Here is a 14854-nt window from a genome sequence, read left to right as displayed (position 1 = left end):
GCCATTTCTGTAGGACCTGTCCAAAGACTTCCAGGGAGGATTTTGAGACTGAAACTAACACAACCATTGATCTGACTGATTAATCAACTTTAGTCTTCTTCACCAACATTCATTCATTAAATGTCTATAATATGGTAGGTTCTGGCCATTAAAAGGAAAGACATCAGGGAGAAGATTAAAGAATGTTATCCTGAGAGAGAGAAGCTAGCGTAGGAGGCAAATCTGAAATGAAAAGGATTTTAGAAGGCACATAGGAAGGGCTGCCCTTCCAGGGGAAAAAAGCAGGAGACAAGAAGTCAAGTCTGGGAGCAGCTAGTGGTTTAAAATGGAACATAGAGTGATAAGGAATAATAGAACATAAAGCTGGAAAAGTTAATCAAAGCCAAATGATGGAAGCACTTCAACACCAGGTGAATCAGTTTATAACTTAACCTAAAAATCACAGGAAACCACCAGAGGTTTCTAACGAACGGGGGAGTATCCTCAGCAAGATGACCTTGGCCATCTCGGAGAGAGGGGAGAGACAGGAAGTAAGGAGACCAAGGAGGAGGATATTACAGTAACCTAGGAGAAGAGGGATGAAAGCTTAAAGGGGGGAGGAGGGGAGGCTGGGGAAGTGAGCAGAGGGAAAGAAGGAGACTTCATTTCTTGTTCCCTAATCTTTTTATCTATGGAGATAACCTAGCTTTGGAGAGAATCCTCTCTAATCCCAATGTTTTGAATACTATAAAGTAATTGAATAGCTTCATCACAACTTGCAAGAGATTTGGGCACTGGACATTTTTGAAATGATTCCACAGGTGACTTCAATCCTCGTGATGACCACAAACCAACAGGAAACACAGTCATTATGCATTCATCCTCCCAGGTTCCAGGGTCTTACAGAAGAATGAGGGGGAGGACCTGGGCCAGGCATTGATCTTCACAGGCATAGGGAGCACTTGAGGAGGGACTGGCCCCTCTTTGCAACCTGTTGTCTTAGAGCAATGTCTGAGCCCAGAGGGTTTCTGGGGGAGCCAGCAAGGCAGGGGAGGGGCTGGACTCCAAAGGCTGCTGGCTTTGAGGTTAGCTCTCCATCCACTGCATCCTGGCACCTCTCATGTCACAAAAATTAACATCATTTTTCAATGAAAATTTCTATTTAATTGCAAAGTGGAGAAAATTATACTTATTGTTTAGCACATAAAAAGTCTTTTTGAACCTGATGTTAGCTCCAATTTTCCTTTCCTTTATTGCAGAAAGCAAAGAAACAAGCAGTCACGCAAGAAAAGGAAAGCAGACACAACTGTCTTTCCACAGGAAGTCCCGGTTCTCTTTTTCACAGAATGAATATGATAGAAAAGAGTTGAATGTAGACTCAGATGCAGATTCCAAGTCTGCTCCCTCAGCTACTAAGTGTCCTTGGCCAAATCACTCAGCCTCTTTTGGCCTTGGGAGCATGTGGCTCAGGGAAGGAAAGGGTGAGATTCTGTCAAATGAGGGGGTTGGATTGCATGACCTCCAATGGGACCCTTCCCATTCAAAATTGATGATTTGGTTTCATCAATCAGAGGTATAAGACCTTCTACATTCCCTTAGAAATCTCTCAAGAGATTCAACTCATAAAATAGATACTCCACAAGTAGCCTTACACATTGTTTAATTACTGGTCCACAAGTTCCTGGACAGGGCCAAGAGTCCCTCAGTACTTTCCTCCAGATGCCCCAGTGGCATCCTAAACTGAAAGGTTACCAGAACACCATGGACTAATCCCATAGAAAGGCAGCTTCCTTCAATAGCCTAAACTAGAGATTCTGCATATGGGTCTGGTCTATAATCCCAGCTCAGCTGCTCACCCAAAATGACATCATACAAGTCATTTGACCCTACAACTCAATTTCCTCACAAGTCAGTTATCATTTACTAAGCAGCTACTCTATGGCAGGTACAGTGGTGTTAAGGAAAAAGGGCATTCTGGGCCTGGAGCCAATGTGGATAAATGAGGCAAGAAGGAAGAAAAGGGAACTAGGAAGCAACATGGCAGAGCTTGGTAGGGTGGAATGGACAGTGCTTAGAAGGAGAAATGGAGATGCCCTCCAGCAGAGGATCCCATGGCAAAGGAGGGCAGAGACAGCCTCTAACGGACAAAAGATGCCCTCCCTCTGCCAGTTGGGAGATGAGTGGCCTTCACACATCTAGATAGTAGTCATCACATGTTCCCCTGACTCTTGAGCTCCAGGCCAGCAGTCTGGGTATAGCCCAAACTAAAGCACAATACAATGACTCACTTTTCATTCAATTTGATTATCAAGCTGTCTGCCATGGGTAAAACACTTTGCTAGGAACTAGGATATACAAAAAGAAAAATGAAGTGGTCCCCACCCTCAAGAAGCTGACATTCTCCTAGGGCATGGAGGTCATGAGCTATAACATAAGCATAATATAAATCAATTTGATGCAAGGTAGCTTCAGAAGGAGAAGGCTGGAACATACTATGACCATCACTATGAAGATCATCAACATGAAGGGTCTTTCAATAGGCTTTATTCATCATTCATCTTCATTCATCATTCATCTAGCATCCTATCATCTTGGCCTTTTATGAATGACAATTTATAAAGACTGTCACTAGAAAAAAAAGAAACATATTCCAAATAATGTACACAAATCAATTGTTATATGTCCAGGAGACCACCAAAATGCTTTCTCAATAGACATTATCCTTATAATTATAAACAGTAGAGCTATATTTGAAATTTCTCTTCATTTCAATTCCCCCTAGGGTAAACTTTGCTTCCAAGGATATGATATTTAATTTTTTAATCTGCTAAGTATCATATTATTGAACATGTCATATTTGACTGGCTTTTTCTATTCACTTTTTTGAAACTCTTCAGTAAGGCCAATCAATATATTATTCCTTTTAATATCTTTATATGATCAAAATGATGTCCTCCAATCACCAAGAAGAGGTTAAATTAAGTGTGATACACTCTGTTTGAAAAGTCAGGGAAATATACATAGTGATTTTTAGGAATATTTCCATTTAAGAATAACTTTAAAATATCCAATTGTTGAAAAGTTCTCTGGAGGTGCTGGTCTGACTGATTCATTCTAAGAGTGATACCTGCTGCTGTGCTTCTAGATAAAAACCCTGAGGAAGTTGGTATCAATAAAAACAGATTTTAACCAGTCCAAGTCAGGACTATCACTACAAAGCTGGCAACCAGAAGATGTTTTTTTTTTTCCTCAGTAACAAAAACCCATCCAAAACTACCTAGTAAGGCCCTGAAAGATAAACTGTCTTGGTGGAGGGATAGCCCATACCCATTAAATCACAGTTCCTGAAGTATCTGAAGTCTGATCTGCTGTATACAGTACAAAACATGATACTTAATCAAAAGAAGCTAGGGATCATCTAAACACTGAAGGTTATTTATTGGGTTTTTATTTTTATTTTTTAGTGTTGGGGAGAAGCAATACAGAATGTAACAAGTTAAATGAATAATGAACAATAAATCAAGTTATTCTGAGGACAAAAGTGGTCATCTGAGGACCCAAATCTGATGATTCCTCTCTTTCCCACATGTTAACAGGAATTTAAACATGGTTCTTTAAGCATCATGCTTAAACATGAAACTCCATCTGGATCACAGAACAGGAAAGGAAAGGAAAGTGAGCCCTGGTTGCCTGACAATAAGATTCAAGAAGCTTCACTGAGATAACACCAAAGGAAGAGAGAACCCTGTAACAGGGTCAGTGGGAAGCTAAGAAATGCCAGAATGAAATAACTTGCAGTAATAATCACTAATTTCTGAAGAGGATGGGAAAGCAAAAGCAAGTGACAAGCTGGAAAAGGCCAATTCATAAAGTCAAAAGTAAAACCCTTTACGCTGATATGACTTTTAAATGATATAAGTAATATGTTAAGTACATGTGTGAGGATAAGAAACATAGATATCAGGATGTCCATCAGTCTCTTTCAGTGCCCTTTGGAGCAGGGGATATCTATGTTTCTCATCTCAGCTGAAGCAGGTGCTGTGGAGCACCGAGAGCTTAGTCAGACATCAAAGATGCCAACAAGGTCATCTACTACCTCTTAGGTCATCACTAGTCTTCCTGATTTTTGTTCTGCCACTGGACCCTGATGACTGTGGAAGAGAGAGTGGGGCTGATAACTTACTGCAACTGTTTCACTTCATTCCAATTCACACACAAGTCAAGACAAACAATAATCATGTCATCCCTCAAAGAGAAAGCCACTTTCCCTGAGCGACCGAACTTCCACAGTTCATCCTGGTTATTCACCATTCTCTATCATTTCATCCTTCAAAAATAAGGCTATTCTCCCAGGGGGGATGAATTTCCACAATTGATCCTGGTCACTCACCCTTCTCTCTCACTGTCATCCTTCAAAGACAAAGCCTACTCCCTGAGGGGACTGGATTTTCACAATTCATCTTGTACTTTAGCCTTTCTCTCTCATGTCATCATGTCATTCTTCAAAGCCAAGGTCACATTCCCTGGGGGGAATGAACTTCCACAATTCATACCGGTCATTCACCCTTTTCTATCTATGTCATCCCTGGAAGGCAAGATAGAAGAGTAGGTGGACCAGTAAACAGTGTGTATGCACCCATCCATAGGGTTAATAGTTTATAATGGTCAAGGTAGGCTCACTTATATTTTTTTACTCCTCAAAAAACATTAGAAAAAATATTTGACAGATATTAACCAATTTCAACTGCATAACTACCCCTTCCACAGGGTGCTTTTTATCAATAGAGAAATTGAGGCAAGGGGAATAACATTTTGTGTTTACATAATATCTTCTATAAAGAACTTCCAACTGTGTTTGTTATCTCAATAATCCTCATAACATTCCTGTGAGGTAGGTGGTAAATATTATTTTTCTCCACTTGATAGATGGAAGAATACTTGTCATACAGGGAAGTGTATACATACTGACACAGAGGACTAGGGGTCTTTTTACTCAGTAAAGAGCACTACCTTTCTTGGGACTAGTCCCCAGACAATGGATTTCAGGGTTTTGAATGGAGCAGAATAATTCATGAGTTCCTGTCTCCCATGTTCAACCTTCTCCCAAACACATCACATTCCATAAAGGGCTGGGGTCATGCCTGGTGTTTATTAGAGCTGACTGTTATCATTTTTCTAAATTGGCCTATTTAAGTTTTGTCAAGGTGCCCAAACATTAAATTATTATTTGTTTACTGTCTGTGCCCTAGCATTGTAAATGATGTCATCAGGAATGTACAAAGCTAACAGACACAACTGTTGGGCTGGCAAAAGCAATTCTTGTTGGGGAAGTGGGAGCATTTCTTAAAGCAGGCCCTTCACCAAAAACGATGACTCACTTAAGCCCCAAGTAGAGAGTTTGCCCCAGTGGTAGGCAGCAGAAGGCCTAGTCTTCAGCGCATTTTCCTCTAGGCAGAATGTGCATTTGTGTGGCTTCATGCACAATTATAATCTCTTCTGAAAGGCAATTTCTTCCATATGACAGGCTGAACCACTCGTAGCCTCAGAGCTGGCCTCAAATTGATTGCACAGCTAACATACCGAATTACCAAACAAGTTTAATGGTTCCTTTCTGAAGGCGAGGATGGGCCTGAAGATGGGGATCTGGTCAAAACCCCTCCAAAAAAAGGTCTGAGCTCAAGCACTGCAACTCACTCTCGAGTCAATTTGCAGAACCATGGGGCGAGAAAAGCATGGAGCCAGGAGGTTCTGGCAGTCTCTGGATATGACAAGTGACGCCAAAGACATGTGGCCATCGATACACGTCTCCTTCAAAACTATCATTGTCTTTAACGTGCTTATTTGAAAAGATATAATTTTCCCATTTAGTGCACATTGTGTGTTGGGCCTCCACAGAAGAAGCAGAACAGGCCATGGATCCCGGTGCAGCTGTGAGCTCAACTCTCCAGATGCCTCTGTTTTACAGGGGGCCAGGAAGGGGGGTGTGCAGTCCCAGGTGAGAGAAGTCTGAACTAGGTGAACACCTGATATGAAGGCCTGGGGCGGCAAGCAGATTTCTGCCAGAGATTACAGAAACTGAAGCTTGTGTTTTATCACAATTACCTGTAATCTCTGGGCCAGAGAAGAGTATTAACAAGACCTTGAGCTGCACAATAGGACAGCAGGAAAGAGCCTCTTACTCTGTGTAAAGAACAGAGCTTTTCAAAAGCCCAGTTCAATGAAGAAAAAGAAAAGGCCCGGAAAGTGCTTTCTCCAACAATATTTCCTCTTACTGGATTCCTGTTAATCAAACAAAACTTAGTCAACAGCTTTTATGAAAAGTACATTTGATGACTGCAGCAGTAATTGCTTTGTTCCAAAAAAGGTGCTTAGGAGAAAACCTAGCTAATGGGGATCAGTAATTTGGTAAGTTCAGCTGCATTGGGGAAATCCCAACTCTCCTGGATAAATCATTAAAATTCTGTTCAGATAAATGTGTTTTGACTTGACATTCACCCAGAGAATAAGCTGCCTCCCAAGGCCCCTGGGGATGCACTGCTGGGGCTGTCCCCACTCTAGTCTGAAACAGAAAGATCCGTTTACTAGGGCCATTCCCCTTTGGATCAAAACACATCACTCTTCCCTGCTACTGGGAGACTGGGGGGGGGGGGGGGGGGGCAGGGATACTGTTTAAGGAAAATCCCGGAACTGAATACAACTTCTGGCTATTGCCTTTAAATACAGGTTTTTCACAATTGGTGGGGTTTTGTACTTGTCTCAGCAGAGAGAGAGAGAAACTTTAACGTTTACCCAGGAAACCTGAGAATCAAAAGTGATCAAGGCTTAAAAGTTGACTGAGGTAGGATTGAGCAGGAATTAAACAGCCATCCAACAACTGATCTCTATCTCATTTCTTTCAACCAGCCAACAAATACACACTGAATTTTGTTCTGAAGCTACCCTACCCAGCGTCCCAGTTCTAGAATTATTCATTTCCATTCAATTCACCAAATGTTGACATGTTCCAAAGTAACAAGTGCTGCTAGGTGCTAGCAGCCAGTTATAAATCTTGGTCTCAAGGAACTTCCAATCTGCAGAGGGAAGCAATTTTAACAATTAGGCAACATAACAAGGGCTTCCAGGCTAAGCAGGCCAATTTTTTTTTTTATTCATTAGAAATGAGGAGGGTTTTCTTCTACTAAGATATAATAGGATCACTTTTTTGTTTTTTTGTTTTGTTTTTTTAGGTTTTTGCAAGGCAATGGGGTTAAGTGGCTTGCCCAAGGCCACACAGCTAGGTGATTAGTAAGTGTCTGAGGCCGGATTTGAACCCAGGTACTCCTGACTCCAAGGCCGGTGCTTTATCCACTACGCCACCTAGCCGCCCCAATAGGATTACTTTTTAACCTCAGCTAGCCAACCCAATACACAGTATGAGTAATGTAACAATTGCATTCTGTACTGTTACAAATAGAAGTGATCCCTATCTTCATCATAGCATTTTTAGTGAAAGAATTTATGTTTATTCTTCACAAAAGCAACAGATAACTTGAAAATTTTCCTTGGAGAAGGGTACAAAAGGGCATAAAAACTTTAGTTACATTCAGATTATCATATGCAATATTTGGTCATTCTTTTGGAGCCCAGAAAGGCCCTGATTGGGTTCTGGAAGCCAGAACCACTTGTAGCATAAACTCAAAAGGTCCAACAGGGTCAACCCCTGCATTAAAAAGCTCCCAGGGAGGTGGACCAAGGCACTGTGCTGAGAAGAAGGAAGAGAGGGTGGGAGGGAGGAAATGGGACAGTGAGTTAATAAGACATTATCACTGTGGGGTGGCTAGAACACCAGTCCTGGAGTCAGGAGGACCCGAGTTCAAATCTGATCACTGACGCTTCTGATCTCAGACACTTAATAATTGCCTAGCTGTGTGACCTTGGGCAACTCACTCTTAACCCCATTGCCTTAGCTATTTAAAAAAAGAAGTAATCACTGCCCTCAAAAACCTTATCTAGTAAAATAAATGTGTACACACATTTCTAATACAAAGTTTATATTTCTAATACAAAGTTGTAGAAAGTTTTAGCACAAAACAGAAAAGATAGGAAACAAGTTATTAATTGAGTGCTTACTGAGTATCAACAAAGCCTTCAGGGAGTAGATAGTGGTAGAGATAGTGGAGGGGGGGGTGGTCTAGACACACACAAAAGGATGCTGAAAAGTCAAAATGGAGGACCCAGGAGGAACTTGGCAGTGGGAGAAGAGGGTGGGTCTTAAAGAAGGATATTTCAAATTGTGAAGGTTTTTGGAATGGTTGGATAGTTCTAGCACAATGAAAGAGGCACCAGATTTCTAGGCATCAGGCACTAGAGAATTCTAAAAAAAAATTTTTTTTTGAATTAAAAGAAGAAAGTTTTAAATGAGAACTTACCCCTAAGGGGATGAGGAAGGGTTATGTGGGTAGGTGGTGGTGGGGAATGAATCAGGAAAGACTGGTCAAAAGTAACATTTTGAGCTGGGCTTTAGAGGCAGGGCAGGATTTCAATTGATAGTATTGATATCAATTAAAAACAAATATAAATTTTATTTGCTTTTCCCTCTCTAACTCCTCATTCTATGGTATCAACATCCTGGAGGAGGAAGATTCCCAAGCTCTGTGGAGGTCCTTGGCATAACTAATAAGATGGAGGGGGGCTAGGTGGCATAATGGATAAAGAACTGGCCCTGAAGTCAGGTGTACCTGGGTTCAAATCCTGTCTCAGACACTTAATAATTACCTAGCTGTGTGGCCTTGGGCAAGCCACTTAACCCTGTTTGCCTTGCAAAAACCTAAAAAAAATTTTTTTTAAAAAATAACTAATAAGACACAATGATCCTGAGTTGGAAGGAGGCACTTCTCTTAATGAAATTTCTGATAAGGAAGCCTCTGGTGTAGATGACATAAAGCATATCCCTGAGTTGAGGGCTACTCCCATAATGGATAAGCACTGAAAGCAGCTTTATTAGATTCCATCTTCTATTGTGGAATTGTATAAGAATCTCTCTCCAAAATTCCATTTTAGGGTCTGGTTTTCTAGCTGGACTCACACAGGGATACATAAATCTATAAGTGTAGAGAAACCTAAGAAACGTGTGTATTAACCTAACCTGTTTGTTTTTTCTTGAGATCAAACCCTGGAGGTTAATGTTTGTCCCTTATTAGGACAAAGTCTGGAAGTTAACATCCTGTGAAGTTTAATTCTTTATTAAGGTCAAACTCATGAAAGTCAACAGCAGAAATGGGGGAGGAGGCTTTGAAGGTATAGGGATTACAATAACTATCATCTATATAGGGTTTAAAGGTTCACAAAGCTCTTTACTCACATTAAAAAGGCAGGAACACAATAGACATATCAGGGTGTCTATGAGTAGCCCATTATGGCTATGAGTTCAATTTAAGGATAAGGGTGTACCCCCAACAGGCTATATTTGAAAGACCCTCAAATGTAAAGCAAAGAATTTGGGAACTTATCCAATGGTGATGAGAAGTCACTTGAGTTTTTTCGAGCAGTAATTGAGATAGTAATAGTAAGGCAATGATGTCTAAGAATGAATGGTTGGAAAAAGAAACTAGAGGTAGAGAAATTAAATGGGAACTTCCAAAAACTCAGGGAGATTCCTGCACATGTCCAACCTTTTAAAGGGAAGAATTTCAGACATTGTAAATCATATTTTCAAAGCATCAGAAAGAGTGAGTCTAAAATAGCTGATTTCATTTCCTTTCTGTAATAACACAAATATTTTGAAGTCCAAAGAAAGCACTGCAACTAATTACTGTGAGCAATACTATTTCCAAGCAAGAAGTTGACTGGAGAATGAGTAAAAATTTTATAACCAAGCAAAAATGTTGGTTCTTGGGATCAGAATTTTAGAGCTGGAAGAAACCCTGGGATCACCTTATGCAACTCCTCCTTTTCAGATGAGAAAATTGAGGCCCAGAGAGGAGGAGAGAGTCAGATCCCTATCCTTTCCACCACATGGCATCCATCACCCAGTTCTGTTTCATCCCAAAGTTGCCTCGCCTCCCCGGTGTTTTTTTTCCTGATGGCCAGGCCAGTAAACAGTAAAGAAACATCTGACACAGAACCAACCCAAACCATTAATCTAACAATTTAAGAGTTTTTTGTCCTAAGGGTGGCTAGGTGGCGCAGTGGATAGAGCACCGGCCCTGGAGTCAGGAGTACCTGAGTTCAAATCCAGCCTCAGACATTTAATAAATTATCTAGCTATGTGGCCTTGGGCAAGCCACTTAACCCCATTGCCTTGCAAGAAAAACTTTAAAAAAAAAAAAAGTTTTCTGTCCTAAGAAAGAGTCCTCCTTGGTCCCTCTAGACTGGTACCTGAGACTGAGAGTTTTGGCTTTGCATTGCAAAGATTTATAATCTCTTCTCCTCTTAGACACAAACTGTGACCTTAGGCAAATCACTGGACCTCTCCAAGCCTCAGTTTCCTTATCTGTAAAATAGGGATAATAATAGCCCCTCATGGGGGTGTTCAAAGACTAAAAAACAAGATTAGATAACAAAATACTGTACAAACTTTAAAACATTATGTAAACAAAAACTATTAAATTTTTTAAATGAAATTATTGCTGGGCTTAGAGGAATTTAAAGAAGTTATTCAAGAAGAGATGAATGTGGATTACCCGTTTTATTTTGAATAAGTAAAACAATATTAATAAAAATAGATTAAACCATCCTGAGGAAATGAGACCATAAGGAATAGAAATTTTAAGAAACCACTTTTAGCTGCCTGCTTCCAAAGGGCCCTGCCCCCACCTCCATATAAAGTACCTCCAAGCAGTGACTTGCTTGGAGTTCAAGGTCACCTGGAGGGATTCTCTAGGGGTTGAAAGATTCACTAACATTATAATAACAATAACTGGTATTTATAGAGAGCCTACCACATACAAGCCAGGCAGGGTGTACTAAGTGCTTCACTAATATTCTCTCATTAGATCCTGACAACCACTTAGTGAGGTAGGTGCTCATTACACCCTTTTTATGGTTGAAGAAACTGAGGCAAATAGATGTTAAGTAACTTAATAGTAGTTTAAACTCGAAGCTATTTAAAGTAGAATGAGCCTGTTCATACCCACCTGATGACCTGGTGGGTCATACCCACCTGCATCCACCCCCCCCAATTCCATTTCCAGAAATTAAATAGGAATTAACAGCATCTTAGGGAGATGTAGCTAGCAGTTGGAAGGTCTTTAGAGCCCACCCTAGCCAACACCCTCATTCAAAGATGAGAAAACAATAAACTGGAGAGTTAAAGTGATTTTGTCAAGATCTGAGGACTTTGTTTTTAGAACTCAAAGAACCCAACTCTCTAATACTAAGTCATGTGGGATAATAACCCACTATTTCCCAGAGAATCAACCTTGGACACTGATACTCATTAAACCATCTCTTTTTCTCTAGGAAGTTCATAGTCATATCAAAAAAGAACAGCTGTGGCTTTAGGGTGGACTATTTTCTTATTCTCCTCAACTAACCCTTAAATGGGAAAAAGTAGCCACCATGAAATCAAAATAATCTGGAAACCACAGTGGAAAAGGGAGGACCCTCCCCAAATTAATGAAGTTTAGTGGTACAGTTAGCTACTCTTCAGGCTGGCCTATCTGTGAATGGCACGTGTTATGTATGCTTGGGAACAGAACAAGCTCCCCTTAGGCTCCACAGGAGCCATCCACACCCTACCAGATACAAACACACCTCAGCCTTGGGCAAAGGCTTTCAACAAGCAACTTTCACAAGACTAGAAATCTTTTTTTTTCCCCCACGCCTGACATCAAGGGTTCAAGTTGTACTACTTCTCTAACAGGGTCTTTCTTCTCTTTTGAGATTTCATTAAGATCAAGAGCTGAAAAGGACCTCTGAGGTCACCTCAGCCAACTGCTATACCAACAACTGGTCTTCAGATCTCCAATTGAACATTTTTAGTAACAAAGAACTCATTACTCACCAGCAGGCCCATCCATTATCATATTGTTTTAATTGTTAAAAAGTTATCTAGTCAAAAATCTGCTTCTCCATAGAAAAAAAAATTTATAAAATGATGCTTTTCTTGCTTACTATACACTTAGCCAGTAAATGCAACCTGGAAAGACCAATTAATTTCTAAAAAAATCACAAATGGGGACATGACAAAACTTTTCCAAAAGGTATCATTATGGGAGTGAATCATGAATTGTTCATAAAAAGCTGCAGGTAATAAGAACAACTCACCATTTATAGGGAGATGTGTTTCCCACTTGAGTTGTTTTTTTCCAATTGCCTTTCCTATAAAATCAGTTTCTGAAACGTTCACAAATCAAAGTCAAAGAAAACCTGCCTATTTAGTTTCTAGGCCCTGAATCAATGTTCTGACATAAAGGAAGCCATCTGAACCTTTGGATATCCCACAACATAATGGGGGGCAGGGAGAAGAGAAGAACAGAGAATAAATATATTCTATATACAACATAAACAAAGGATTGTCTTTTATAAATTTGAGGGATGATTTATGCATCTGATTGAATTGTTTTGATTTATTCTGAGGTGATGGGATCTGTGGGAAAATTAGTAAGCCCTTGGGCAGAAATGTGGATTTAGGACATGCACAGGGAAATCAGGAGGCTTCCTGATGAGATAAGAGTGAGTATTGCAGAAGGGTCCTAGCCTGGGGCCAGAACACCCAATAAGTAAGTTCCATTTGGGAGAATAAGCTTAGAGATGTTAAAAACCATGCGATAGTCATATTGGACCAATTTAAGGAAGGGGGAGATATCATAAGGTGATCCTAGAAGTCAACAAATCCAACTCCATTATTTTATAGACCCAGTAAGGCCCAGAGAAGATAGCCTGTATAAAGGTAACTACTCTCTAAGGGGAAACGGGGGAAAAACCCGAATACACCAACTCCAGATCTAGGACTCCTTTTACTAGGCCAGTTTCCTGAGTGGAAGAAGAGCCTAGAAATGAAATGCCATCTACCCTAGGGCCCAGGAATTTTCTTTTAACTATACTTCTCGGCCCAACAACATATGAACAAACTATCCCAGTCAATATATTCTAACCCAATAGAACAATAAATGTCCTTGAGTTGCCGCCTCCCAATAAATTTCCAAAATTAAAAAAAAATAAATATGGTAATAATAGGCTGCACTTGTATCCAGAAGGAAGGATGGATGCTACAGTCACCCTGTCCATGAGCTGGTTAGACCACATCGTCGTCATCTGAGGAAGAACTAGCTCTGGAGAAGGGTAACCAGGATGATTGCTGTGTGAGGAACAGGTGAAAGAACTAAGGAACTGTGGCCTAGTGAAGGCAAGATTAAGGGGGAACATGACAGCTGGTTTCAAGTATCTGAAGGGCTGTCACATGGAAGAAGGATTAGGCTTGGCCCCAAAGGGTAGAACTAAGCATAACAGGGAGAGTTGAAGAAAGATTTCATCTCAATATAAGGAAAAACTTCCTAAGAGTCAGAGCTGTGTGGGCTGGCTCAGGAAGCCCATCACAGGAAGTCTTCAAAGGAATATTGATACCCAGGCAGGTATAGATGGCACCAGAAGGTCTGAAGATTCCTTCCAAAGTTAAGGATTGTGCCCTAACTCCAGATTCCAGATCCTCGTCGTTTCGGTGGGAAAAGGATTCATTTCCGGAATTTAATATGAAACCTTGTTAAGAAAGAAGGCAAATGGTTACCTGGCTCCCTGCTAACAGGATCAGGAGCACAAGGGCATCCTGGCCCCTGAGGCTTCCTGGCTGGGCGACCCTGGGCCAGTCGCTTCACCCTGTTTGCCTCAGTTTCCTCATCTGTAAGGGAGACGGCCGGCCAAGCTGAATACCACTGCCAAGAAAACCCCAAACGGGGAGGCAAAGGGCAGGCTGTGGGGGACGTGACAGGAACAAGCCCTTCTCATCACAAGTCCCGCAGTTGTCAAGTTTTCTTTCCTTCATCTGTGTCTCCCCTTGGTTCTAGACTACAAAGGGGGGGTCACTGTGGGGAGATCGCAGGGTCTCAGATGAGGGGCGATAAGGGGTCTCGCAGGCGCAAACCCCTCGTTTTATGAAGAAACTAAGACCTCAAGTGACTGGGGCGGGAGGATTTGAACTCGGGCCCCAGCGTGGCGCCCCTCTCCCTCCCCCGGGGCCCCAAAGAAGGGGCGGCCGGGCCCTGAGTTCGAATGTCCGCGTCGCCGGGGCGGCCCGAGGGCCAACGGGGGAAACTGAGGCGGCCCTTGAGCCCGGGCCCCGGCGGGGCCTGCGAGGAGCCTCAGGCCTCAGCTTCCTCCGGGCCCGTCGGCGCCGCTGCGGGGCCCCGGCCCGGCCCGGCCCCGGCCCCGGCCCCGGCCCCGGCCCCGGCCCGGCCCGGCCCGGCCCCCGCCGCGGCTCCTACCCAGATACTCGTAGTCGGGCAGCGACAAGCGGTCCGGGCTCAGCATCCTGCGGCCGGAGGAGGCGGCGGGCCCCGGCCTGCGCGGCTTCCGTAGCGCCCGCTGCGTTGCCATGGCGACCGCGGGGCGGGGCGGGGGGCGGGGCGGGGCGGGGCGGGCCGCGCCCGGGGCTCCGGCCGGCAACCGCGCGCGGGCCGCGGGGGTTCCGCCCCGAGCAGAGGCTGCCGGAGGGGGTCCTGCCCCGCAGGGAGCGGACACGCCGCTGAGCCGTGGCTGAGGAGCCCCGAGGCCTGGGCCCGGGTGCCCCTGTGCCGTGTGTGGCTTTAAACCGGCAGGGCAGCTCCTGGCCTGGGGCCGCCCCGGCCAGTGGAGGGATGGACACGGCCCGGGCCCGCGAGTGAATGCGGGGATCAGGGGCGTCGTCTCGGCCCAGACCCGGGCCCGCGAGTGAATGCGGGGATCAGGGGCGTCGTCTCGG

General features: G+C 43.0%; 1 protein-coding gene across 3 annotated transcripts in view; it reads right to left on the bottom strand.

Moving 5' to 3' along the window:
• CSTPP1 (centriolar satellite-associated tubulin polyglutamylase complex regulator 1) overlaps positions 1–14490 on the bottom strand; it is a 187701-nt gene extending 173211 nt beyond the window's left edge. For 2 of the 3 annotated variants that reach the window (XM_074230587.1, XM_074230589.1), the window contains exon 1: positions 14379–14485. In XM_074230587.1, the coding sequence (XP_074086688.1) occupies positions 14379–14424 (46 nt within the window). In that variant the 5' untranslated portion in view covers positions 14425–14485. Of the gene's footprint in view, positions 1–14378 lie in introns of all 3 variants that reach the window. The other variant, XM_074230588.1, reaches the window with a different exon arrangement.
• Positions 14491–14854: the final 364 nt, after the last annotated feature.

The sequence above is a fragment of the Macrotis lagotis genome, chromosome 3 (assembly GCF_037893015.1).
Source record: "Macrotis lagotis isolate mMagLag1 chromosome 3, bilby.v1.9.chrom.fasta, whole genome shotgun sequence".
Classification (NCBI taxonomy): Eukaryota; Metazoa; Chordata; class Mammalia; order Peramelemorphia; family Peramelidae; genus Macrotis; species Macrotis lagotis.
Note: the sequence above shows the minus strand (reverse complement) of the source record. Positions and strands in the feature narration are given on the sequence as shown.